Here is a 24,958-nt window from a genome sequence, read left to right on the forward strand (position 1 = left end):
CAGCACTCAGGATCCTCACCTAGCCATCAAAACGGCGTTCACTGTGGACGTCATTCTGGCACCCTTTCGTTGGGGACGTCTCCCGCGACTTCCAGTAATGGAACCTCCAGGCTCGCAACCCTTTCACCCACCCAGATGAGAATTCTTTACCAGATCCAGATGGACCTTCAGTCCCTCCAGGTGAGAAATTTTTCTCCAGACTGAGGTGGGCAATCCTCCTTCCGCGGTTCCTTTAGTTAAACCTCAGTATCAGGGATTTGTCTGTGTCTCTGAGGAGGCTCTTAAAATCTCGGTGGGACCTCCAAATGTTAGGGTACGGAGCCAACCACCCCTCAAATGGACAGAGGACACTCACGATAATGCAAGTCACACATCGAGGTTTATTTCCAGCTAGCTGGAGTCCGAGTATCTGCCCAACGCAGCAAGCTTCTACAAGGACCCTGAGCACTCAAAGCCAAGGGTTTATATAGCATTAAAAAAAAAATCCAACTCACAGTAATTTTCCATCACTTCAGAGACCATACATACTTTTGGTTTGCACCCCCCCCCCCCCGCGCCCGGTGGTTTAGTAAGATAAGCTCTTTTCAACATCTGGTCCCTATGGCATAACCGCCTAGCCGCCCTGGTGGTTTAAGCTGATTAGCTGCTGCCCGGGTGTTGCAGAGTCGGGTACTTTCTTGGAACTAAAGCAGGGTGGGGGTCCCTGGTAGTAAAGTAGGGGAAAGTTCAGCCCTTGGGCCTGAGATGGTTGCCCAAGCTAAGATGGCTGTACTTATGCTAACCTACTCTTACACCCTTTGGTTCTCAGACCTCTCCCCTGAGATCTGTCTCCTGCTCCATGGTTCCTTCTCAATACTCCCAAGCTTCTGATCTCCTGGACTACCAAACCTTTTTCCTCAGAATTTGTCACCTCCCTCAGGAGTCTTGATTTCTGATGCCCAAGATCTTCTCTTGGGCTTCCAAACACCCCCTTCAAGCTCTAGCTCCTCTCTTGCTCTTGCAGAGTCCTTGAGCTCTGTTCCCTCTCCCAAGGTACCCTCAAACTCCCTTGAGGTCCCAGGTCCCTCCTCTAGCCTTCAGTTCCTTTCCTGTGTTCCCAGTACACTAAAATAGGCATACCCAAAATCTCCTCTGGGCCTCTCAATGAGCCTCATTTGCACAGGATAAATTGAGGATTAGAGTAAACAACTGAAAATTTAACAAAACAAAACAATACCTGAGGCTTAGAGAAGTGAAATCACTGGCTCAAGATTACATGTCAAATTGAAAGGCAGGGATTCAAATCCTATTGGTTTCTTAGACCTCTTATTTTCTTTTTTTTTTTTTTTTAAGATTTTATTTATTTATTTGACAGAGAGAGATCACAGTAGGCAGAGAGGCAGGCAGAGAGAGAGGAAGGGAAGCAGGCCCCCTGCTGAGCAGAGAGCCCGATGCGGGACTTGATCCCAGGACCCTGAGATCATGACCTGAGCCGAAGGCAGCGGCTTAACCCACTGAGCCACCCAGGCGCCCCAAGACCTCTTATTTTCATCTACACACTTTAGATAGCTACATCTCCCTTTAAAATAGCTATCCATTAGAAACAACTATATTCCAGAAATTGTGTTAAGTGTTTCGTTGAGATAGGCATCATTATTACCGTTTTACTTTGAGGAAACCAAAAGCTAAGATTAAGGAACTAATAACTGGCAGAAAAAAGAACTGGAATGAGAGTTCTTCCAAATTCAAAGTTGGCATTCTTTTTCTTTTTAAATAGCTTTAAGGGGTGCCTGGATGGCTCAGTGAGTTAAGGTCTCTGCCTTCGGCTCAGTCATGGTCCCAGGGTCCTGGGATCAAGCCTCGCATTGGGCTCTCTGCTCTGCAAGGAGCCTGCTTCCCCCTCTCTCTGCCTGCCTCTCTGCCTACTTGTGATCTCTGTCTGTCAAATAAATAAAATCTTTTTTAAAAGTTTTCTAAAACTACCTTTAAATTTACCACACTGTTTTGTGAACATTTATAGTTTACCAGCCCTTTTACCTGAGAGGCAAAACTGGCTGAGATTATTATTATTCCCACTTTATAAATGAGGGAAAATGTTCCAAGAGGTTAAGTGATAAGTCCAAGATTAAATCATCCATGTTCAAGTCAAGATGCAGTCTTTTTCTTGTGAATACATAGCTGAGACACTTTTCTCCACTAGCTCACACTCTCTCCTCTCTTTCCATTTTTATGTGAATTCAGGTTTTGACCTTCTCACTGTGGAGCTCATCATGTCCTCAAAGTTGGCATTCTTAATCCTTATTTCACTCTATTTCCACATTATGTAGATGAGAACACTGAGGTTTAGAGACATCCGGGAACTTCAGATCAAAGGTTGTGAAGGGGCAAAATTACAGGTCTTCTCTGCTTCCTCTCAGATTAATGCTAAATAAATACAAGCCCAACTGCACCACTCTCCCCCTAGGAACCTTTGAGCAAGGAACTATTAAAAAAAAAAAAAAAGAGCTCAAGGACAGACTTTTCTACCAAAATTTGATCAAATGCTGGCCTCTACCATCCAAAGGATGTACCCCACTGACGGAAAAAACAATTGGGGGAAACCTGGGTGGCTCAGTTAAGCGGCTGCCTTTTTTTTTTTTTTCAATTTATTTATTTTCAGAAAAACAGTATTCATTATTTTTTCACCACACCCAGTGCTCCATGCAATCCGTGCCCTTTATCATACCCACCACCTGGTACCCCAGCCTCCCACCCACCCCCCGCCACTTCAAACCCCTCAGATTGTTTTTCAGAGTCCATAGTCTCTCATGATTCACCTCCCCTTCCAATTTACCCCAACTCCCTTCTCCTCTCTAACACCCCTTGTCCTCCATGATATTTGTTATGCTCCACAAATAAGTGAAACCATATGATAATTGACTCTCTCTGCTTGACTTATTTCACTCAGCATAATCTCTTCCAGTCCCATCCATGTTGCTACAAAAGTTGGGTATTCATCCTTTCTGATGGAGGCATAATACTCCATAGTGTATATGGAGTATACATCTTCCTTATCCATTTGTCCGTTGAAGGGCATCTTGGTTCTTTCCACAGTTTGGCGACCGTGGCCATTGCTGCTATAAACATTGGGGTACAGGTGGCCCTTCTTTTCACGACATCTGTATCTTTGGGGCAAATACCCAGGAGTGCAATTGCAGGGTCATAGGGAAGTTCTATTTTTAATTTCTTGAGGAATCTCCACACTGTTCTCCAAAGAGGCTGCACCAACTTGCATTCCCACCAACAGTGGAAGAGGGTTCCCCTTTCTCCACATCCTCTCCAACACATGTTGTTTCCTGTCTTGCTAATTTTGGCCATTCTAACTGGTGTAAGGTGATCTCTCAATGTGGTTTTAATTTGAATCTCCCTGAGGGCTAATGATGATGAACATTTTTTCATGTGTCTGATAGCCATTTGTATGTCTTGATGGGAGAAGTGTCTGTTCATATCTTCTGCCTGTTTCGTGTGTGTTGAGTTTGAGGAGTTCATTATAGATCCTGGATATCAACCTTTTGTACTGTCATTTGCAAATATCTTCTCCCATTCCGTAGGTTGCCTCTTTGTTTTTTTGACTGTTTCCTTTGCTGTGCAGAAGCTTTTGATTTTGATGAAGTCCCAAAAGTTTATTTTCGCTTTTGTTTCCTTTGCCTTTGGAGACATATCTTGAAAGAAGTTGCTGTGGCTGATATCGAAGAATTTATTGCCCATGTTCTCCTCTAGGATTCTGATGGATTCCTGTCTCACGTTGAGGTCTTTTATCCATTTTGAGTTTATCTTTGTGTACGGTGTAAGAGAATGGTCGCGTTTCATTCTTCTACATATAGCTGTCCAGTTTTCCCAGCACCATTTATTGAAGAGACTGTCTTTTTTCCACTGTATATTTTTTCCTGTTTTGTCGAAGGTTAATTGGCCATAGAGTTGAAGGTCCATATCTGGGCTCTCTACTCTGTTCCACTGGTCTATGTGTCTGTTTTTATTGCAGTACCATGCTGTCTTGGTGATCACAGCTTTGTAATAAAGCTTGAAATCAGGTAACATGATGCCCCCAGCTTTATTTTTGTTTTTCCACATTTCCTTAGCGATTCGGGGTCTCTTCTGATTCCATACAAATTTTAGGATTATTTGCTCCAGCTCTTTGAAGAATACCGGTGGAATTTTGATCGGAATGGCATTAAAAGTATATATTGCTCTAGGCAGTATAGGCATTTTAACAATGTTTATTCTTCCGATCCAAGAGCATGGAATGGTCTTCCATCTTTTTGTGTCTTCTTCAATTTCTTTCATGAGTGTTCTGTAGTTCCTCAAGTACAGATCCTTTACCTCTTTGGTTAGGTTTATTCCCAGATATCTTATGGTTCTTGGTGCTATAGTAAATGGAATCGATTCTCTAATTTCCCTTTCTGTATTTTCCTGAACCTCATCAAATCTATTTTCCTGAACCTCATCAAATATCATCCACAATGGGAAAAAGCTTGCAGCCTTCCCGTTGAGATCAGGAACAAGACAAGGATGCCCACTTTCACCACTCTCGTTCAACATAGTATTAGAAGTCCTAGCAACAGCAATCAGACAACAAAGAGAAATAAAAGGTATCCAAATTGGTAATGAAGAAGTCAAACTCTCTCTCTTCACAGATGACATGATTCTTTATATGGAAAACCCAAAAGACTCCACCCCCAAACTACTAGAACTCATACAGCAATTCAGCAACGTGGCAGGATACAAAGTCAATGTGCAGAAATCAGTGGCTTTCTTATACACTAAGCAGCTGCCTTTGACTCAGGTCATGATCCCAGGCCCAGGAATTGAGCCCTACATCGGGCTCCTTGCTCAGCAGGGAGCCTGCTTCTCCCTCTGTCAGCTCTGTCTGCTCTGCCTGCCACTTCCCCTGCTTGTGTGCTCTCTCACAAATAAATAAAATCTGACAAATAAATAAAATCTTTTTTTTTTTTTTAAGGAAACACAATTGGCCCTGTTAGGACAGAGGTTATCTGTTTTCTGTATCTACTTTTAATGGGGATTCTAGGGTTGGAGAGGAAGAGATTTAAGCCAAAATGTTTGTTACCAATGAGAAATGTCATTTTATTCAGTACAAGGTAGCAGGTTTCTGGAACTGAATGAGTACAAGTCCTTGTCTAGCCTCACCTTGAAGTGGGGAAAACGGAAGGAGGCTTAAAATCCATGATCAGGCTTATTTCCCACCAAGACCACAAAGTCCTCATGTTAGGCCAAATCATAGAGTAGGAGTAGGAATGTTGGGCCGCCCCTCAACAAGGTAAGAATTGGCTTGTGGTAGGTTTTTCCAGGCAAGTTCTAGGAATCCATACTGAGCGATGCCCACAGGTTGGATAGTGTGTACCCTGCTCTTCCCAGGCAGAGGTACAACATTATGGAACTTGAGAGGACCTGCACGGGCATGGGAATGACCACAAAACAGGCCACAGAATAACCGTTCACCAAGTACTAGCTCCTGAGTTTTCAGGGGCTTTTTGAATATGGTCTCTTGGGGTTGGAATTCCTTTCTCTGCAGCAACTCTAGTAGAAGCCTCTGGATTTGGGGGGACTTAAATTGGTACAGATCCATGAGTTGGTAAAACTGTTCCATCCAAGCAGCACTGTCTTTTGCATAGTGTTGCTGCAACATCCGCAAAACATGATACACTGCCACAAATGTCTCCCATTGGGGCACCTCTTCCTTTTTTTTAGAGATGGACTGTGCTTTCTTCAACTTGGTCATTGTGAGGGCCCTGTCTTTTCCCCTAAAAGCTTTGAGGTCCTTCTGGAACATCAGTGCTAGGGTTTGTTTGTCCACAGAAGCATGGGCACCTGTGAAAATCTCTCTCGCAGCAGGGTAAACATGCTTCATGTCCATCTCTTCCAGAGCATTGGACAGCTGCCGTACCCGTGCACTCCTGTAAGGTTCGCCTAAAAGATGCCACTTTATAGCCTTTGGGACTCCAGTTCTCTTGGTGGTTGATGCTGACACTGGTGAAGGTATGGGCAGTGCCTTGAGGGACAAAAATTCCCTCTTTGCCTTGTGAAATTTGGGGAGTTCTTCCTTATCGCTCAAGACCTGGAACTCTTTCTGGAGTATCAAGTCCAGGGATTTTTTATTGACAGAGGGATAGACAGTTGTGGGAACATCCTTTCTGATTGGATGAAGGTGTGGTATCTCCTTAACAGCACAGGATAATTGTTGTGCCTGCTTCTTCCTATAGGACTCTGCTAAGAGATGCCAATTGAGAGCCGCTGGGGTTTGAGACCTCCTGGTAGCTGATGGGAACACTGGTTCAATGATAGGGAATGACTCTAGCTGGCTGTGTTTTTCTTTTCTTTTAATTGGAGGGATCACTTTTAAGTGCACTGGACTCAAAACATCCTTATGTTGTGGTGTGTCTGTGTGACTTACCACAAGGTTCTGCCTGAGGTGTTTAGCAATGACTTTAAGATTGCACAGAGGCATCCATTTCGAGTATCCCTTTGCAGTGAAGCCTCTGAGGAGCTGGTACAGTCTATGGAAACTGTCCCTGGAAAGCTTCTCTCCTGCTTTCAGTCTTATTAAAGCATTGTTAATCCAGTCCTCACCTGAGAAGCTCGCTTCTGAGTAGCATGGCCTTTCAGCTGGTATAGAAGTAAGGGATGGGGCTGGGGCTGGCCCTGGGGCCTGGCCTTCAGTTTTCCTCATTAGGGTATCCTGGTACTTAAAGAACCACTTCCACCTAGCACCTTTGGGCCAACGCTCTGGTTTCTGTGATTTCATGATAATATCAGGTAAGTGGGACTCTGGCCTGTGGAGGACTTCCGGGATCTGGATCTCTAAGCCTATTCCCATACCCCTGGCTTTCTCCAAGAGCACATCCTCTTGTCTTCCCCAAGAACTTGTCATAGGGTGTGCTCCAAGACGTTTACTTTCCTGTCCTTCCAAATCCAAATGAACCCCCAGCACTTTCAGGGGCATTCTCTTTTTTTCCAAGGCTACTGGGAGGGGTATTTCTGTTGGCCACATGGCCTTATCCATAAGTGTGGGATCTCTCTTTCCATCAAGCAATCTTTCTTTCTTAAAAGGCATTTCCCTTCTCATTGTACCCTCCCTTTTCTCAGCAAGAGCCTTGTCTTCTGATAAGCTCACGTCTTTTGGGGGGAGCTCCATTTTCAATACTCTCTCTTCTGAGCATATCACCTCCATATGTCTGCTCTCCACATCCTTCTGCCTTTCCTCCTTTTCCTCCTCCTCCTCCTCCTCCTCTCTTTTCTCTATCTTCTCCATTTCCCCCCCTTCTCCTTCCTCCTCCTTCAGGCTCTCCTCCTCCTCCTCACTCAGCCTCTCTTCCTCCTCCTCCTCACTCAGCCTCTCTTCCTCCTCCTCCTCACTCAGGCTCTCCTCCTCCTCCTCACTTAAACTTTCCTCCTCCCCCTCACTCAGGCTCTCCTCCTCCTCCTCACTTAGATTTTCCTCCTCCCCCTCACTCAGGCTCTCCTCCTCCTCCTCACTTAGACTTTCTTCCTCCCCCTCACTCAGGCTCTCCTCCTCCTCCTCACTTAGACTTTCCTCCTCCCCCTCACTCAGGCTCTCCTCCTCATCATCACTTAGACTTTCCTCCTCCCCCTCACTCAGGCTCTCCTCCTCCTCCTCACTTAGACTTTCTTCCTCCCCCTCACTCAAGCTCTCCCCCTCACTCAGTCTCTTCTCCTCAATCAGGCGCTCCTCCTCCTGTGGGCTCTCCTTTTTCTTCTTACTCAGCCTCTCTTTCTCTTGAGTCAACCTCTTTTCCTTTTTCCTTCTTTGGGTTAAACTCTCTTTCTTATGCTTCTTAGCCAAGTTCTCCTCCAATTCTTCTTCACTCAGGCTTGCCTTCTTTTTCTTCCTAATCAAATATTTCCCTTTCTCTCTCCTGGGCAAAATTTCTTCCTCTTCTCCTTCCTCAGCGATGCTCTCCTCCTCTTTCCCCTTCTTCATTGGACCGTCCTTTATTTCCTCAATCAAACTCTCAGATAAGCCTTCAAACAGAGTCTCTCTGATACTCTCTAATAAGTACTTTAGCTGAGTTTTTTCTGGTTTATCCTTCTTAATTCTCCTTAAAAGTTTCTTTAGCTGCTTTTTTCCTAACAGATTTTGTTCCTGGACTTCCTTTAATATACTCTCTATCTGGGCTTTATCTAATAGTATCTTTTCCTGGACTTTCTCTAAAAACCTTTGGTTCTCCTCCAAGCTCTCTCCATCAGTCAGTGTTTTCTCTTTGGTGGCCAGTCTGTCATCATCTACTTTTCTCTCTTCCTGATCCAGCTCCTTCTCTTGTTTCATTATTTCACTCTGTTCCTTAAAGAATTCCCACTTCTGGCCATCCATTCCACTCTTCCCCATCATAGAAGATCTCTCTTCCTCCGATATTTCAGTTTCTTCCGGGGGTACTATACTGCTTTCCCTAACTATTTTAGATAGGATCCTCAACAGGTAACTCTCTCTCCTCCTTATATCTTTTAACATGGAACTAGCCTCTTTTTTTTCAGAATGAATCCCTTTCTCCATATCCAATTTCCTCATTGCCTGTATTCTCTCCTTTTTGGTTTGTTTCCTTTTTTTCTTTGCAACACCCATCTCCTTGATCCTAATGTCATAGGTCAGTATCCTCTCTTCCTGGGACAGTTCCTCCTCTTTCATAATTTCTCTCTCTTTCTCAGTTTTTTTCTTTCTCTTAGTTATGCCCATTCCCTTCCTGGCTACTGCCTTTTCTTTATCAACATGCCTCTCTTCTTTGGCTGGTTTACTGTCTTTCTGGGTCAGTCTTTTCTTCAGTGCCTTTTCCCCTTTTTCCTGGGATGTTTTCTGCATTTCACTAGTGTGTTCCTCCTCTTCTACAGACAACTTCTCTCTTTCCCAGGCCGATTGTTTTCTTTGATCGCTATCTTTCTCCTCTTTCTGACCCCATATTCTCTCCTCCTGGACCTGTTTCTGTTCTTCTAGGGCTAGTTGCTCTTTTTCGTGGGTCTTTTCTTTATCATCAAAGGATTTCTTATCTTTCCTAACCCATTCCTCCTCTCTCTTAGCTTGTTTCTCTTTGGCAGGGAACACTGTCTCAATTTCCTCCATCTTTTTTTCCTCTTCTGGGATCAGTTTCATTTTTGCTCTGGCCTGTTGTTTTTTTCCCTCAGTCTGTTTCTTCACTTTTCGAGCCAATCTCTCCTCTTTCTCCTCCTGTTTCTTGTCTTTCCAGGCCTGTTTCTTTTCTTCTGGGGACCACTTCTGCATTTCTCCAGCTTTTTCCTCCTCTCCTAATTCTGCTCTCTTCTTTCCCCAGGCCCATTGCCTCTTTTTCTTGGTTGTTTCCTCCTCTTTTTGGGCCTTTCTCTCCTTTTCCACAAGATTTTCTTCTTCTTCTAGGCCCAGTTTCTTTCTTTTCTGGGCTAACCGTCTGTCCTTGGCTTCTTCCTCTTCTTTCTTAGTCTGGTCTTCTTTCTCCTGTTTCCCAACTTTTTTCTTTTCTTGGATTTGTTTCTTTTTAGAGGCCACTTTTTTCTCCTTTTCTGACCATTCCTTCTTTTCTGGAGTCATTTTAATTTCTTGCTCTCCCAAGCTGCCCCTTCCTGATGCCCATTTTCCTTCTTCCACAGACAGTCCCTCCTCTTCACTAGACAAATGTTCTTCTTTCTGTGCCAATTTATGCCTTTCCTCAACATGTTTCTCCATACCGTGTATGTATTTCTTCTCTTTGGGGGACTTCTTCTTCCTGTCTTTAACTTGTTTCTTTAAGTGCAGTATTGGCTCCTCTGCATCCCAGGCCAGTTCCTCCTCTTCCATACCTGGTTCCTTCTCTTCTTCACCTGGCTGCTCCTCTTCCTCTGCCAGCTGTTCCTGTTTCTCACCTAGCTCTTTCTCTTCTTCACCCAGCTCTTCTTTCTCACCCAGCTCCTCCTCTTCCTCACAAGGTTCCTCCTCTTTCTCACCCAGCTCCTCCTCTTCCTCACAAGGCTCATCCTCTTCCTCTCCCAGCTCCTCCTCTTCCTCACCCAACTCCTCCTCTTCCTCATCCAGCTCTTCCTCTTCCTGGGACAATTTCCACTCTCCCCAGATAGGCAGTCCCTCTTCCTGGGACCAAATGCCTTGTTCCTGGGCCATCATAATCTTCTCCAAATCCCACTTACCCCTTTTCCAAGTCCCACTTACCCCTGCCTCCCTTGCCTCCCAGGTCACTCTTTTTCTCTCCCTTAGTTTTACCCCTTTTCCAATCCCTTTCTTTTCTAAGAGTAACTTCTGCTCTTCCTGGGTTAATTGGTTTTGTGGGGAAGCTACTGTTTTTTCCTCCCAAGCTATTTTTTCTTCCTGATGGGTCAGTTTCTCCTTTCCCTTCATTAATTTCTTCTCTGGCATACTCAGTTTCCTTTTTTCCTTGGCTGTTTTCCCTTCTTGCCTGGTTAGTTTCCTTGCTTCTTTTTTAAATTTCCTTTTCTCTAAGACTAGTTTATCTAAGAAAGAAACTTTCTTTTTCTTCTTTACCTTGTACTTTGTTAATCCTTTTTTGCCCCTTTGTCCTCTCAATTCTGTCCCTTCTTCCTCAACAACATCTATATCTGCCTTTTCAGTTATAATGGATGGTTCTTCTACTACTTGTTCATCCAATTCTGATGAGTCTTTTAGAAGGGGGCAGATCTCTTGGAAGAGTTCCCAGCTGGGCTTTCGGGGAGCAAGCATCATCTGAGCCAAGTTGACCAATTCTTGTCCCAGATCCCTTAACATTCCTGGATGGGAACTTGCTATCCTTGAGGTGACAAGAGAGCAAATATCATCCCTCCAAGATTTGGTATCTGATCTACCCGTGCGTCCAGGTGTACCAGCCAAACCTCGGCCACCCTTTCCACGTTTCTTCCTTGTATCTTTTTCTTGTTCAGTAACCTGCATGACTTTTTCCTTGGGCTCTTCTGCAGTTGTCTTTGAAATGACCTTCAAGTCTTTCTCCTGTTTCAACTTCACAGCTACTTTCTCACGACTTTTTTCCAGGGCCCTTTTCCAAAGCCTACTCACGTGTTTGTGTCTTTCCACCTTAGGGAACACCTCTCCATAATCTTTCATACCACATTGATCTATGACCTCCATAACCTCTGTGACCTCCATGTGACCTCCTCCTTCTCCTTCATGTCTTTCCACCTCAGGGAACACCTCTCTATAATCTTTCATGCCATGTTGAGCTATGGCCTTCATAACTTCTGTCACCTCCATGTGGCCTCTTCCTTCTGTGGTTTCCATCACAACCTCCTCTGATTCAGGATCCTTTTGAGATTTGGCTGGGCTGAAAGTACTTAATGGCAGTTCAGGCTCTAAGGCAACATCCTGGGTGTCAACCTGCTCTGATTTCCTGGCCTCTCTTTGTTCACCTTCATCCTTTGAAGGCACCAATATAGAGCTAAATTGTATAGACTCTGTCTGTCTTGGCTTTCTGGAAACTCTCAGGTCCTTTTTAACTGCAGAGACATTGGGAGAAAAATAGGTAAGAAAAAAGAGGTTCTGAGCGATATCCTTTTTATTATCTAGTCCAATGAACACCCATAAGAGGTATAAAGGCAAAGGGGACTGAGGCTTTATGGTACAGAAATTCTTGACATTTCATCCCAGCTTCCATATCCTAAGGAAGTAAGACCTTGGTATTTGTTGTGATATATGTGTTTCTTTCCCAGAAAGGTTGTTTTCGGGAACAGTATCTCTATGTAATTATGTTCCCACTAGGTCATTTTATATACCCTGCCCTATTGACCCTGTTTGTGCCCTGAGGTGCGACCCAAATATACCCCATATATTACCCCATACATACTAAGTTCTTTTCTCTTTGCTTGAACATATGTCTTCCTTTTCTTTTCTTTGGTGATCTCTTCAGGTATGACTATTTGTTTGACAAGGGCCTCAGGTTTACCATCCATTGCTATGTCTAAATAAAAAGTAGGCTGTTGGTCTCTATATGACAAGGTCAGGTTTTCATTTAGCTGCTGCTCCACCTGAGTAAGCAGGCACTGGATATCTTTAGCTTTGATCCCCAGCAGCTGGTCCAGAGAGGTATCTCCAATAAATTCCCGCCTATAAAAGTCAAGAAGAAAGAAGGATGACACCAAGTCAGTGACAAAACAAGACTTGAAGGAGGAGGAAGATGAGGAGTGAAGAAGGGAGAGAGACAGGGAGGAGGAGGAGGAGAAATTCCAGTTGAAGAGACAGGGATAAAGTAGCCATTTAGGGCAGAATAGTCTGAAGTAAAGGATGGTTAAAGAAGAAAGAATCAAATATATCAAGGAATAGAGCTGCCAGATACAACATGATTTTTTGAAGATTTTATTTATTTGACAGAAATCACAAGTAGGCAGAGAGGCGGGTGGTGGGTGGGGGTAAGCAAGCTCCCTGCCAAGCAGAGAGCCTGATGTGGGGCTTGATCCCAGGACCCTGGGATCATGACCTGAGCCAAAGGCAGAGGTTTTAGCCCACTGGGCCACCCAGGCGCCCCCAAGATGCTTTTTTGGTTGGTAGATTTGTGGACTTGAGTCTTGATGAATCTTAAGGAAGTGAAGAAGTGACAGGCAGGCTAATCAATGGTTAGAAGAAGAGGGGCAACTATGACCCAGCAATTGCACTATTGGGTATTTACCCTAAAGATACAAATGTAGTGATCCAAAGGGACACATGCACCCGAATGTTTATAGCAGCAATGTCCACAATAGCCAAACTATGGAAAGAACCTAGATGTCCATCAACAGATGAATGGATCAAGAAGATGTGGTATATATACACAATGGAATACTATGCAGCCATCAAAAGAAATGAAATCTTGCCATTTGCAACAACGTGGATGGAACTAGAGCATATCATGCTTAGCGAAATAAGTCAAGCAGAGAAAGACAACTATCATATGATCTCCCTGATATGAGGAAGTGGTGATGCAACATGGAGGCTTAAGTGGGTAGAAGAATAAATGAAACAAGATGGGATTGGGAGGGAGACAAACCATAAGTGACTCTTAATCTCACAAAACAAACTGAGGGTTGCCGGGGGGAGGGGGTTGGAGAGAAGGGGGTGGGATTATGGACATTGGGGAGGGTATGTGATTTGGTGAGTGCTGTGAAGTGTGTAAACCTGGTGATTCACAGACCTGGGGATAAAAATATATGTTTATAAAAAATATATGTTTATAAAAAATAAAAAATTAAAAAAAAATTAAAAAAAAAAAGAATATAGAATTAGCAGGTGGAAATATCTAGTAGAAATGTACACAGATACAGATGGCTATGTGTATGGCCCTAATGGCCCTGAAATCCTGCAGAATTAAACTTACTCTTGTCTTACTTTTAAAAAAAAAAAAAAAAGAAGAAGAAGAAGAGGGGCAAGCACCGGAGAGGGGGTGGGGAGCAAACAGAAACAAAGAACATAGTGGGAGGAAAAGAATAAAAAGAGAATTGTGAAGAAAGAGGATAATTTGTATAAAAAGAAAGTAAGAAAAAAAGGTTAGGAACTAGAAGAAACAAAAGGGTGAAAGCCACTACCAACTTACTGCATTTCTTCTAAAGTATCTTGTTTCTTCAGCAGGCTTACCAGCATAGTCTTAGTTTGGATGCCTGTGACTCTTATTAGAAGATATAAGGCCTTAGCTCGCACCCTTTCATCACTGTCCACCAATCCCATAGCCAGTGGAATGGCAAAGAGATGGCTTAGGACACCTAGCCTCTCCAGCCCCTCCCAGGCTAGCTCACGGATGCATGGATTGGGATGAACTGTATCTTCCATCAGGCGACAGGAAGCCTCAGAGCAATATCTTGGAGATACTTGATATGTGGCAAAAATTTGTGCCAGGACACTAATGTATGTCTTATATTGGTCTACAGAACAGTAAATTGTGAGGCTGAGGATGGTCTCAATTAAGCTATTTATAATTCCTTCATCGAATTTTCTTTCTGTCCAATTTTGGTTTTTCAGGCTTTCTAGAACATCACAGAAATTTCTTTTCCATTTCTTGGATTTATCCCTCTCTCTTTTCATTGAGATGTTCTCTTCTGGTAGAGGCATAGGTGACAGTGTCTGGTGTCTGATGAGTTTGGTCATGTCCCAGTTTGTATCTCGGTACAGATCATAGCGTAAAAAGATTGGGGTACCTTCAGGCCAAAGGCGGGCCCGGATAACTGAATTGGGGATGTAGCCATCAGGAGCAAAGGGCCATTGCTGCCCTTTACCAAAGAAGCGACATAATATATGGTAGGGGTTCAATCCATCCCAGCCAGCAAGCTGTAACTGAGCAGGAACAATGTGTCGGGGACGATTTTGCTTGGGGTCAAAAGTAACATCCTTGTCCTCCAAAAAGTGTGATTTGGGTCCCATTTGAATCACAGCGGACATATGTCTCTCTTCCTCTACAACATGGGGCACAGTATTGTCAAAGGCAATAACCCGTTTATTAACAAGTACCTCTAGCCCCTGTAATTTCTTCAGCCCTTGTCCAAGGTAGACAACAAATCTAGGTACAAATATGTTTTCAAAAGAAAAGAAGAAGCTAGGCAGGAAGGGTTTCGGGACTTCTTGTATATCATCTACATTGCTTAGGATAGCTAGGTGTATCAACTGAGCAGGAGGAAGCAATTTTAAGCAGGATACCAGATAAAGACTCTGGTTGAAGGTCAAAAGCAGGTCACCCCGATTATTGGCAAAGCAGAGTGGGCCAAAATGCAATGCTGAATCCAACTCAGTTAGGAGTCTACCGTGGAAATCCCAGATCCGGACTGAGCCATCAATGCCCCCTGTGACAAAAAGTTTCAGGGAAGAGCAGACATCAAATGAAGTGATGTCACACTGGTGCAGGCATTTTGTCCCTTTGTCTCCCACAGACCCTTGTTTTGCTTCTGAAGATTTGGGAAAATCTTGGTAGTACCAGAGATGCCAGCAGCAGTTCTCAGTGATGGCACCCACAGAACCTGGCAAGAGGATCACGTGTGTTAGGGGGCAAGCACAGAGAATTTTGTTTATGGGCTGCAGAATTACCTTGTTCTTCTGAAGCACAGCTTCTGTCAGGTATATAGTATCATCCATGCCATAGGAACAGAGTAAGGAGATTTCCTGGCGACCTTCCAAGGTAGACAGTGCCAAAACTGCCCCAGAGTGAACAGTCTTTTCTGTTCGGGCACAGCTATAGTGGGAGAGGATTCTCACAATGCCACTGTCATGCCCACAGAACATCAGTCCTGCTAGGCCCATACCCAAATGGGACTGTCCATAGGCCAGGCACCTTACTCTATCACCATAGTTTACCGAAGTGCATACCAGATACTTGGCTGTGCAAGGAGAGCGAGTTGCATCAAACACCAGCACCTCTGAACCACCTGTTGCCACAAAGAGCTCTTCTTTGTCTGTGTCATAGGCCCAAGCCACAGCCCTGTCCATGACAAGGAGAGGCCAGGTGATAACCAGGAGATCTCCTGTTACTGGAGACAAGAAGCGCAACAAACCATCCTTAGTGGCACAAAGGATCCGAGTCCAGTTATGGCCACAGCAGACCCGCTGCACCTGCTCAGGAGCGGAGCCACATACATTGAAGAGGCTATAAAAATAGGGCAGGTGGTGCAATGAGAAAGTATGGGTAGTCTGGCAGAAAAAGGTGGTGTCATCAATGAACTGCAGTTGCTGCAAATCCTTATCAATATTCAGCTGCCGCAGCAAGTTTCCAAAGGCAAGATTCCATTCCTTTACAATGCCTTCTCGGCCTGCTGTGAGTAAGGTGTAGGTCTCTGGCCGGCTGTAAACACATATCACTGATGAGGAGTGGGCTTGGAAGCTGTGGAGGAAATTACCCTGGTCTAGGCTCCAGGCATGGATCTCTCCGTCCTTGTTTCCAGCATAGAAATAGCCCTGAGAGACACAAGTGAAGGAGCAAGTGATGAAAGAGCCATTGGCTGTGGGAGTGAACTTTTTCCTCTCTTTCAGCTGGCCCTGACCCTGGTGAGTGAAGACCCTCACCTTATCCTCACAAAGAGCCAGGAGGGAGCCCTGGGGACCATTCAGGGAAAAGCCCTGTACAAACTCATGGTCAGACAGCAGCACTGTTTGTGCCATCTGGAGGCTCCTGCTGTTTGGTAAGATGAGCCAGGTAACCACGGCCCCCAAGGTACCAGAGAGCAGTATCTCAGCTTCTGAGTCATAGCAGAGGCAGCTGACGGAGAAACGACAGGGCACTGTGCCCAGAAATATAAATGCTTGCTGGTGATCTTCGAAGAGCCACAGGCGCGTGTCACCACAGTAAGCAATTAGCATGTGGTGGGAACCTGTGTGGACCATTGCTTCAATGGGTGGCACTTGATCCATCACAGGAAACTTCATCTTCTCTATCATGCCTCCCATTTCCGTATCTTTCTTCTGTACCCAAAGTACTGCCTAGAAGAGGATCAGAGATGAAAACTTGACAAGGAGGCAGATTATCCCAAGAGTGAGAGGTTGGAAGGGTTGGATGTTTAGATGCCTGTTCCCTCCTGTAAGGAAAGACTGGGAGCTCCTGGGTGGCTCAGTCAGTTAAACGTCTGCCTTTGGCTTGAGTCCTGATCCCAGGGTTCTGGGATCAAGCTCCACATCAGGTTCCCTGCTCTGCAGGGGAGTCAGCTTTTCCCTCTCCCTCTGCCTCTACACCTGCTTGTGTGCTCTCTTTCTTGCTCACTCTCTCTTCCAAATAAATATACTTTTTTAGAGACTAAGGAAAGACTGAAAAGCTTGATTTGGGGAGTTTCCTGGTACTGGGTTTTCGGATATGTGGTAGAAACAGGATGCTTAAGGCTCTTTCCTTGACCTTCAGTCTGCTTTCTGGGGAATATGAATTCTCTGGACCTGATGAGTAGAGGGGTAAAAGGATTGTTGCATCCAGGTCAGATTGGGATATGGAGATGGGTATTAAAATGAGCTAACTCAGAATCAATTTCATCATTCTGATATGAGGGCAATAGAGGTATGATGCTTGTGAAGTAAATTAAGAAGGAAGAAAAAAAATGAGGGAGCTTTACCTGTATTTGTTTTGAATGTGGTTCCACCCAGTTTAAGGACACAAAATAGTTGACATCAATGGCATAGAAGCAGATGAAAGGCTTGCTCTGGGGTTGGTGAGTCTCCTGGTATAGAGTCTCAGGCCAGTCACGCAATACAATCACATCATTCTTTCGTTTTTCATCAGCCTGAGAGAGAAGAGTGTGCTGAGCTAAAAGGCTTGAATAACCACTCATTCATTTGATAAATATTTATTGAGGATTAGTGGACATCTGTTGTTTTTTAGCTAACCAACATTTATTCACCCTACTCCTAGAAAGTACTATCTGGGGGAGTCATTCCTCCCACACCCTCACCCACATCTTAATTTAAAGTACCTCCCAGGGGCACCTGGGTGGCTCAGTGGGTTAAGTCTCTGCCCTCGGCCCAGGTCATGGTCTCAGGATCCTGGGATCGAGCACCGCATGGGGCTCTCTGCTCAGTGGGGAGCCTGCTTCCCCCTCCCGCTCTGCCTTTCTCTCTGCCTACTTGTGATCTCTTTCTCCCTGTCAAATAAATAAAATATTTTTTAAAAAAATAAAATAAAGTACCTCCCAATCTTTCTTTCAACCAAGTTTCCATAAGAAGGAAGCCCTCATGTCCATTTCACCTAAGGCATTAATTTCTCCCTTATGTATCTAGAATGCTACTAGTTATATACCATCCTTGAGAGAACTAAGAAAATGGCCCCTCAAATCATTTTGTTTTCCATGGTTTAGATAAGGAACATTTGAGAAAGGCTGGTATATTCTATAGGGACATGGGGATATGACACTGAGCAAGAGAGACATGGCCTTAGGTTTCAGATGATAAGAGTCCAGTGGGGGAAACAGGCAAGTAACAAATGTCTGTACAAAAGAAGTAAGTACTTAAAAAAAAAAAAAAGGGAATACAATCCTTTATGAGTTTATCTCCACCTGTCACAGTTGGAACGACCCTTCAGAGTTCCTGCCTATACCCAAAGAACCACCCCTATAACTATCACACTTCATGATACACTACCTTTGGGAAATCCATACTTCACAGACATAGAATGCCCACCCTGTGGGCCTAAGAGCTAGACAATTTGGCACGCACCTTTCACTATTCTTAGTGTTAGGTGTGTTATTCACAAAATGGAGTTAACTGTGCTTCAGCTATACATTCTGTGTTGTGTGTGTGTGTGTGTGTGTGTGTGGTGTATTAAGGGAGATATGACTTTTAACATGATACACAGTAGAACATGTAAAACACACACTATCTTATAGTGACATAGTATATATCTAGGATGTAAATACATGAACTTCCTCATGCTAATCAGCCAAAACTGAGGCTTATAAAATCTATTTTTGAGATCCCTCTTCTCAGCAGATGCTTGTGCTACACTGCCTCTTGAACAATGTTCCATGACTCTAACTCTCCAAGTTTCTCTGCATCCACAAAGGATTTGAGACTATACTAAGGCCATTATCTGCAACTTAGAATCTCTCTTTTCCTTATATTTCTCATATTCAGGTCTTTGTACATTCTGAGAGAATACAGGATACAGAGAGCTGGAGAGCTTCCACTCAGTGACAGCAGCAAAGTTGAGAGAAAGGACACTGGTATCTGAGCTCTTCATCTCCCATCCCTCTTCACTGAATCTAAAACTCATTTACATATCCCTTATTCCATTAATCACCATTCATCTTATCCTTTCCAGACTTTGTGCACAAACAATTTGCTCACTCGCTCAACAGTATCAATGCTTTTCTCAGTATGACTCTAAAAGACTAAGACTCTTAAAACCAAGCAATGTATCTCTGTGCCTGGAAGAACTATTGCCTACTCTATCAATCGCCCTCCTTCCATTTCAATAAAACTCAGATCTTGTTTAGGGTGATCATGGGCCCAGAAATCCTGGCAGTATAGAGTGGCACTATGGTACTCCAAGGCTGGCACAGCTCTGTACTTTTTGGCCTTTTCATCTCTTCTACCTATTTGCAAGTTACAGCTGATACACGGAAGTGCAGAAACTATCTTATAACCTTAAGATGATAAGCTAAAATATTAAGGATGGTGTGTAAAGAAAGAAAAAGAACATGGGTCCCTGACAACACGTAAGACAAAGCTACCTCCTGCTTGTTTAATCCATGTGAGTCCCTTTTCTGTTTTGGGTTTGGGTTTTTGTTTGTTTGTTTTTTGTTTTTTGGCAGCATAATATCTTTTAATTATAAGTATTATCATCCGAATCTAGAAGGAGGAGTTGTTTAGGAGTATGGGAAACCTCTTCCAAAGTTGCTTACATGTTGCCTGTGCCACAAGCTGCCACAGCAGGGATATTTAGTACCAGCCCACTATGTGCATATCTCTCATACACATCACCTTTATATCCTTCAGGATATTATTTATGAGAAGTTTCAAGTCCTTCCACTGAGGAATAAGTCTGGGGGAAGGTGACATCTTTGTAATGTTCCAGTTCTTTATAGGCATCATGGATTATAGAACCTGTGGAAGGTAAAAATGACTTAATCACAACATCTGATGTTAGACAGGAAATCAAGGGAACTGAGAGAGGGAAGAGCAACAGGGAAAGAGAAAGTATTAGAAACACAAGAAACTCTCTTATTTCAGAAAGATCAGAGTGACAATGAACTACTGACACTGGCAACAACATGGTTGAATCTCAAAAACATTATGGTGAGAAGCCAGATACAAAAGAGCACATACTACATGATTCCAACTTTATGAAATTCTAGAAAACAGTCACCTAAATAGGGACAGAGCAAATCAGCTGTTACCTGGGGATGAGGGATTGAGAGATTCCTGAGGAGGGGTAAAAGTGAACTTCTTTTTTTTTTTTTAAGATTTTTTTATTTATTGGAGGGAGGGGAAAGAGAGAGAGAGCAGAGAGTGAGCACAAGAGGGGAAGAGGGGCAAAGGGAGAGGGATAAGCAGACTCCCTGCTGAGCAGGGAGTCCAAAGTGGGGCTTGACCCCAGGACCCCACAATCATGACCTGAGCTGAAGGCAGATGCTTAACCAACTGAGCCACCCAGACATCTCAAAAGGGACTTTCTTATAGTAGTGATGGGAATGTTCAGTATCTTGGCGATGGTAGTGGCTATGATAGTGGTTATGTGGGTACATAAATTTGTCACAACTCATCAAAACACACATTTTAAATGGGCACACTTTATTACATATAAATTATACCTAAGTAAATTTGATTACTGGGAGTTTTAGTAAGTCTAGAAACAGGAAAAAATGTGACAAAAGAAAGCTAAGAGGTGAGCTTAGGTGAGTCAGTTGCAGCTAGCCAAACAAATACAGAAGCCTGGCTTTGCAGCCCTTCCTTAACTCTCTTCATTGGGATGCATGTTTTTGCAAACATAATTTTTGGACTTAATTATATCTATCCCCCTTTCCTATTGAAGACTTCATGTATGTGAGTCACTCACATGCTCAACAAATATTTACTCAATATTCATTATATGCCAGGCCTCTGTGCTGAGAGCTGGAGATAAAGCAGTGAACAAGAATGATTACCTGCCTGCCTGGAGTTTACTATCTAGCATGGAAGGCAGATACTGAACAAGTTAAAATAGATGTCTAGGGGCACCTGGGTGGCTCAGTGGGTTAAGGCCTCTGCCTTCAGCTCAGGTCATGGTCTCAGGGTCCTGGGATTGAGTCGCGCATCAGGCTCTCTGCTCAGCGGGGAGGCTGCTTCCCTTCCTCTCTCTCTGCCTGCTTCTCTGCCTACTTGTGATTTCTGTCTGTCAAATGAATAAATAAAATCTTTTTTAAAAATAGATGTTTAGTTCTGGTAAGATGCCAGACTAAAATAACCTGAAATTCTCCCACTTACAAACTCCTAGAAATTCTGGAAAAGATAATAAGAGGCTGAATTCCAGGTGGGGTGGGAGGACACACAGCAATAAATACAAAACTGCCTCTGTGGCAGTTCTGAGGAGGTGTAGTTATCAGAACCCCCAAGTGATGGTAATGACTGGGAATTAGAGTAGTTTGCCTGACAAAAAGAGGTGATGGGACTTGGGCTCATAGGAGCTAGGGCTCATAGGAGTTGAGCATACCAACAATTCTCTCTAAAGAAATTATCATATAAATAATGGGTAATGAGCTAAGGGTAATGAGCTAAGGGTCACAAAAATCTCCTTCACATTCTTAGCATGCTTTGCATAGTTATTCTTTTTTTTAAAGATTTTATTTATTTACTTGACAGACAGAGAGAGAGAGATCACAAGTAGGCAGAGAGGCAGGCAGAGAGAGTGGAAATCAGGGCTCCCGCCGAGCAGAGAGCCCAACTCAGGGCTTAATCCCAGGACCCTGAGATCACAACCTGAGCCGAAGGCAGAGACTCAGCCCACTGAACCACGCAGGTGCCCCTGCATAGTTATTCTGACATTTGTTGTTTTCTTATGAAATTCCCAGCACACTGAAAGTCACGTTTAATATCGTGTTATATCTGTATATTTAAAATTCTAGGAATTGGGTCACTTGAATGGCTTAGTCAGTTAAGTGCCTGACTTCATTTTGGCTCAGGTCATGATCTCAGGGACATGAGATCGAGCCCCACCTTAGGCTCCCGCACTGGGTGTGGAGGTTGTTTGGGATTCTCTCCCTCTCCCTTTGCCCCTCCCACTTGCTTGTGTGCATACACACACTCTCTCTCTCTTTAAAAAAAAGAAAATGCTAGGGGCACTTGGGTGGCTCAGCCAGTTAAGTGTTGGACTCTTGATTTTTGGCTCATGTCAGGATCTCTGGGTTGTGAGATTAAGCCCCGTGTTGGACTTTGGGCTCTGCACTGAGCATGGAAGCTTCTTCTTGAGTTTCTTCCTCTCCTTCTCCCTCTGTCCCTTCTTGCTTACACTCTCCCCCTCATTCTATCTCTCAAAAAAAGGCTACAGGCCTTTTTTTAAGGGCACCTGGCTGGCTCAGTCATTAGAGCATGATGCTCTTGATCTCAAGGTTGAGAGTTCAAGCCCCACATTGGTGATAGAGCTTAGTTAGAAAAAAAAAATGCTAAGGAAGAAAGCATCCCTCTACTTGCTAGAATAGTGAGGCTTGATACATGAATTGCTTAATAAAATGAACTAGATTTTAAAATTGAAAATAATACTAAGGAAACTACCAAAAAGAAACGAATAGAATGTATGATTTAACCAGTTGAAGGAAAGGATAAGAATAAAGGAAATACACATTGATCCAATGAAAGAAATATAGGGGGTGCCTGGGTGGCTCAGTGGGTTAAGCCTCTGCCTTCAGCTCAGGTCATGATCTCAGAGTCCTGGGATCAAGCCCCGCATCGCATCGGGCTCTCTGCTCAGCAGGGAGCCTGCTTCCTCCCTCTCTCTGCCTGCCTCACTGCGTACTTGTAATCTCTGTCAAATAAATAAATAAAATCTTTAAAAAAAATAAAAAATAAACCTTTAAACCACAAACAACGAAAAGGAAAAATAAATTCGACTTCATCAAAAAATTTGTACATCAAAGGACACCATCAAAAAAGTAAAAAGACAGATAGCTGCTTCCTGGAGACCACAGGTGTAGAAAGGTGTACCACACCTCAAGTCAGATGGCTTTCTGAAGCCAGCAGGCTATGTTTAATCTTCTCACAAACAGGGAAAGCATCACCCTTTGAGACCCCTGACCAAGGAAAGGCTCAGCTACTGACATGCTGGGAACAGATGGACTACAGCCTCCAATTTACCTCTTCCCACAAATTCCTCAGTATCTCTCCTATGCCCTAGCCAGCTTCTATACCAAGTGTGATGTTGCTCATTTCCTCATCAACACAGCCTCATTGTTCAGTGTACTGCTGCCTCATTTGCCCCAGTTCCATAGGGTTCATCTGTTTGGAATAAACAAATACTGAGAGATGGGCCTAGAGATGACAGTGGACCAAAGGGCTGTAACATCCCTTCCTTCTCCATATTGTCTTTTGTATCTTGAAAGCCTGAGAACCGTACACCTTTCCCAAATTCCCAGGAAGAGAGCAGTTTGGAAAATTGGACTCTGTAGGCCCAGCCCTGCTAAAAGCAGGTTTCTTTGAATCAGGAATCATGGGAAAGATAAGGGCCAAATCTCTCCTCCACAGCAGGAAGCCATGTTTAGGCAGCTTGTTTGGTGATTAAGTTTTCCAGATCTTCCACCCTGCCACTTGCTTCCAACTGTTTTGCTATATATTTTCCTTAGAATAAAAAAAAGTTAAAAGACAACCTAAAAATGGGAGAAAATAATTGCAAGTCAGCTAGTTGATAAGGGTATAGAATCTAGAGTATGTCAAGAACAGTTACAACTAAATAATAAAAAGACAAATAACTCCAATAAAAAATCAGCTAACAGTGGGGCGCCTTGGTGGCTCAGTGGGTTAAAGCCTCTGCCTTCCACTCAGGTCATGATCCTGAGGTCCTGGGATCGAGCCCCACATCAGGCTCTCTCCCTGCCTGCCTCTCTGCCTACTTATGTCAGTGTCTGCCAAATAAATAAATAAAATATTTTTTTAAAAATTGGCTAACAATTTGAAAAAAACATTTCTCCAGAGAAGACATACAAATGCACAATACCTACATGAGAAGATGCTCAACATCATTAGTCATTAGGGTAATGAAATCAAAACCATAATGAGATTTTATTTATTTGACAGAGACAGCACAAACAGGGTATAGTAACAGGCAGAGGGAGAGGGAGAAGCAGGCTCCCCACTGAGCAGGGAGCCAGAAGTGGGGCTTGATGTGGAATCATGACCTGAGCTGAAGGCAGACGCCCAACTGACTGAGCCACCCATGAGCCTGGGGAAGATTTTTTCTTAACTCCAGATTTTTCATTAAGTTCAGCAGACATAAGATATTCTGTCAAATTAATATAAAAGTTCTTAAATGTTTATTCTCAGTTTCTTCCCTTATCCGCTTGAGGACGGACAAACAGCTTCTATGCTGGCCCCAGAGTGCTCATAGTACTGCCTTAGGGACCCCTATCCCTAGCTGAACAATTCCAAGGATTTTTCTTGATCTAGCAACAGGTACTAGCTCACTTCAATTTCCACCAGAGGTGAAGTTTAAACCCTTCAGAATCTTGCGTACAATTCTCAAGGACATGCATGGAAAGACCAAAAGACTGGTCTTTGGAGAGAAGATTTTTTTAATGAGATAATTAAACATGTTTAAATGTCAGGAGGAAGAAACCATTAAGAAGAGGAAACACAGAAGAGAGAGAAAAGGCTGCTGCACCATGCTAATGTGGAGAAATGAGGGTTAGATCTCTCTGTAAAATTTCCTCTGGTAATTTAAAAGTAGCAGCTCTGGATGGGAAAATGGAAAATACCTGATACTTGTGTCTAAATCATGGGCTAACACTCCATCCCACCAGGTCTGCAGTGAGAGGCATTTCATTTTAACCAGTCTTGGCCTCAGAAAGGAGTGCTCTTCTTTTTCCGTGCGAAAGCCTTTACAAAATTAAACAAAATAATGAAATTCAAAGGCGTTATAATGAAAAGTGCACCATAAATTCCGGGTGCCATTATTGTGTGAGAAGTGAAGGGAGCAGACGACAGGTGAAAAGAGAAGCTTCAGAATCAAATAGACCTACATTTACAATCCTAGATTCTGCCACTTCAATGTTGCTTTTTACTCTTTAGTCTTCTCAGACTGAACAAAGTCTTACTCACATACAGCCCCAGTGGGGCCATTCTCCAAGTGGGGAAAACTTCTTACTAACATCATACATCATAGACTTCCTGATACCCTCTCTGTTCCCTCCTAGCTCACACAGCTTTATCTTCTACAGAAGATAACATGCCCCTACTCCAGAAGGGACAGACTAGTCACAGTTTTCCATAGAGAGAGTATCACTGGCTCCAACATCATAATGGTTCAGAGTCCCCCAATACCCCCCTCCCACACACACACACTTATGTCCAGTGATACAGCACCAACATTACCAA

The 24,958-nt window shown here is 43.6% G+C and overlaps 2 protein-coding genes across 2 annotated transcripts; both read right to left on the minus strand.

The window, feature by feature from the left end:
- Positions 1–5,098: 5,098 nt before the first annotated feature.
- LOC131818742 (WD repeat-containing protein 87-like) lies at positions 5,099–11,466 on the minus strand. Its single transcript, XM_059153397.1, has one exon. It carries the CDS (start codon positions 11,255–11,257, stop codon positions 5,252–5,254), a length of 6,006 nt encoding a protein of 2,001 aa, XP_059009380.1. The 5' UTR covers positions 11,258–11,466; the 3' UTR covers positions 5,099–5,251.
- Positions 11,467–13,383: 1,917 nt separating this feature from the next.
- LOC131818743 (WD repeat-containing protein 87-like) lies at positions 13,384–16,382 on the minus strand. The gene has a single exon (XM_059153398.1). The coding sequence runs from the start codon at positions 16,367–16,369 to the stop codon at positions 13,535–13,537; it is 2,835 nt and encodes a 944-aa protein (XP_059009381.1). The 5' UTR covers positions 16,370–16,382; the 3' UTR covers positions 13,384–13,534.
- Positions 16,383–24,958: the final 8,576 nt, after the last annotated feature.

The sequence above is a fragment of the Mustela lutreola genome, chromosome 16 (genome assembly GCF_030435805.1).
Source record: "Mustela lutreola isolate mMusLut2 chromosome 16, mMusLut2.pri, whole genome shotgun sequence".
Classification (NCBI taxonomy): Eukaryota; Metazoa; Chordata; class Mammalia; order Carnivora; family Mustelidae; genus Mustela; species Mustela lutreola.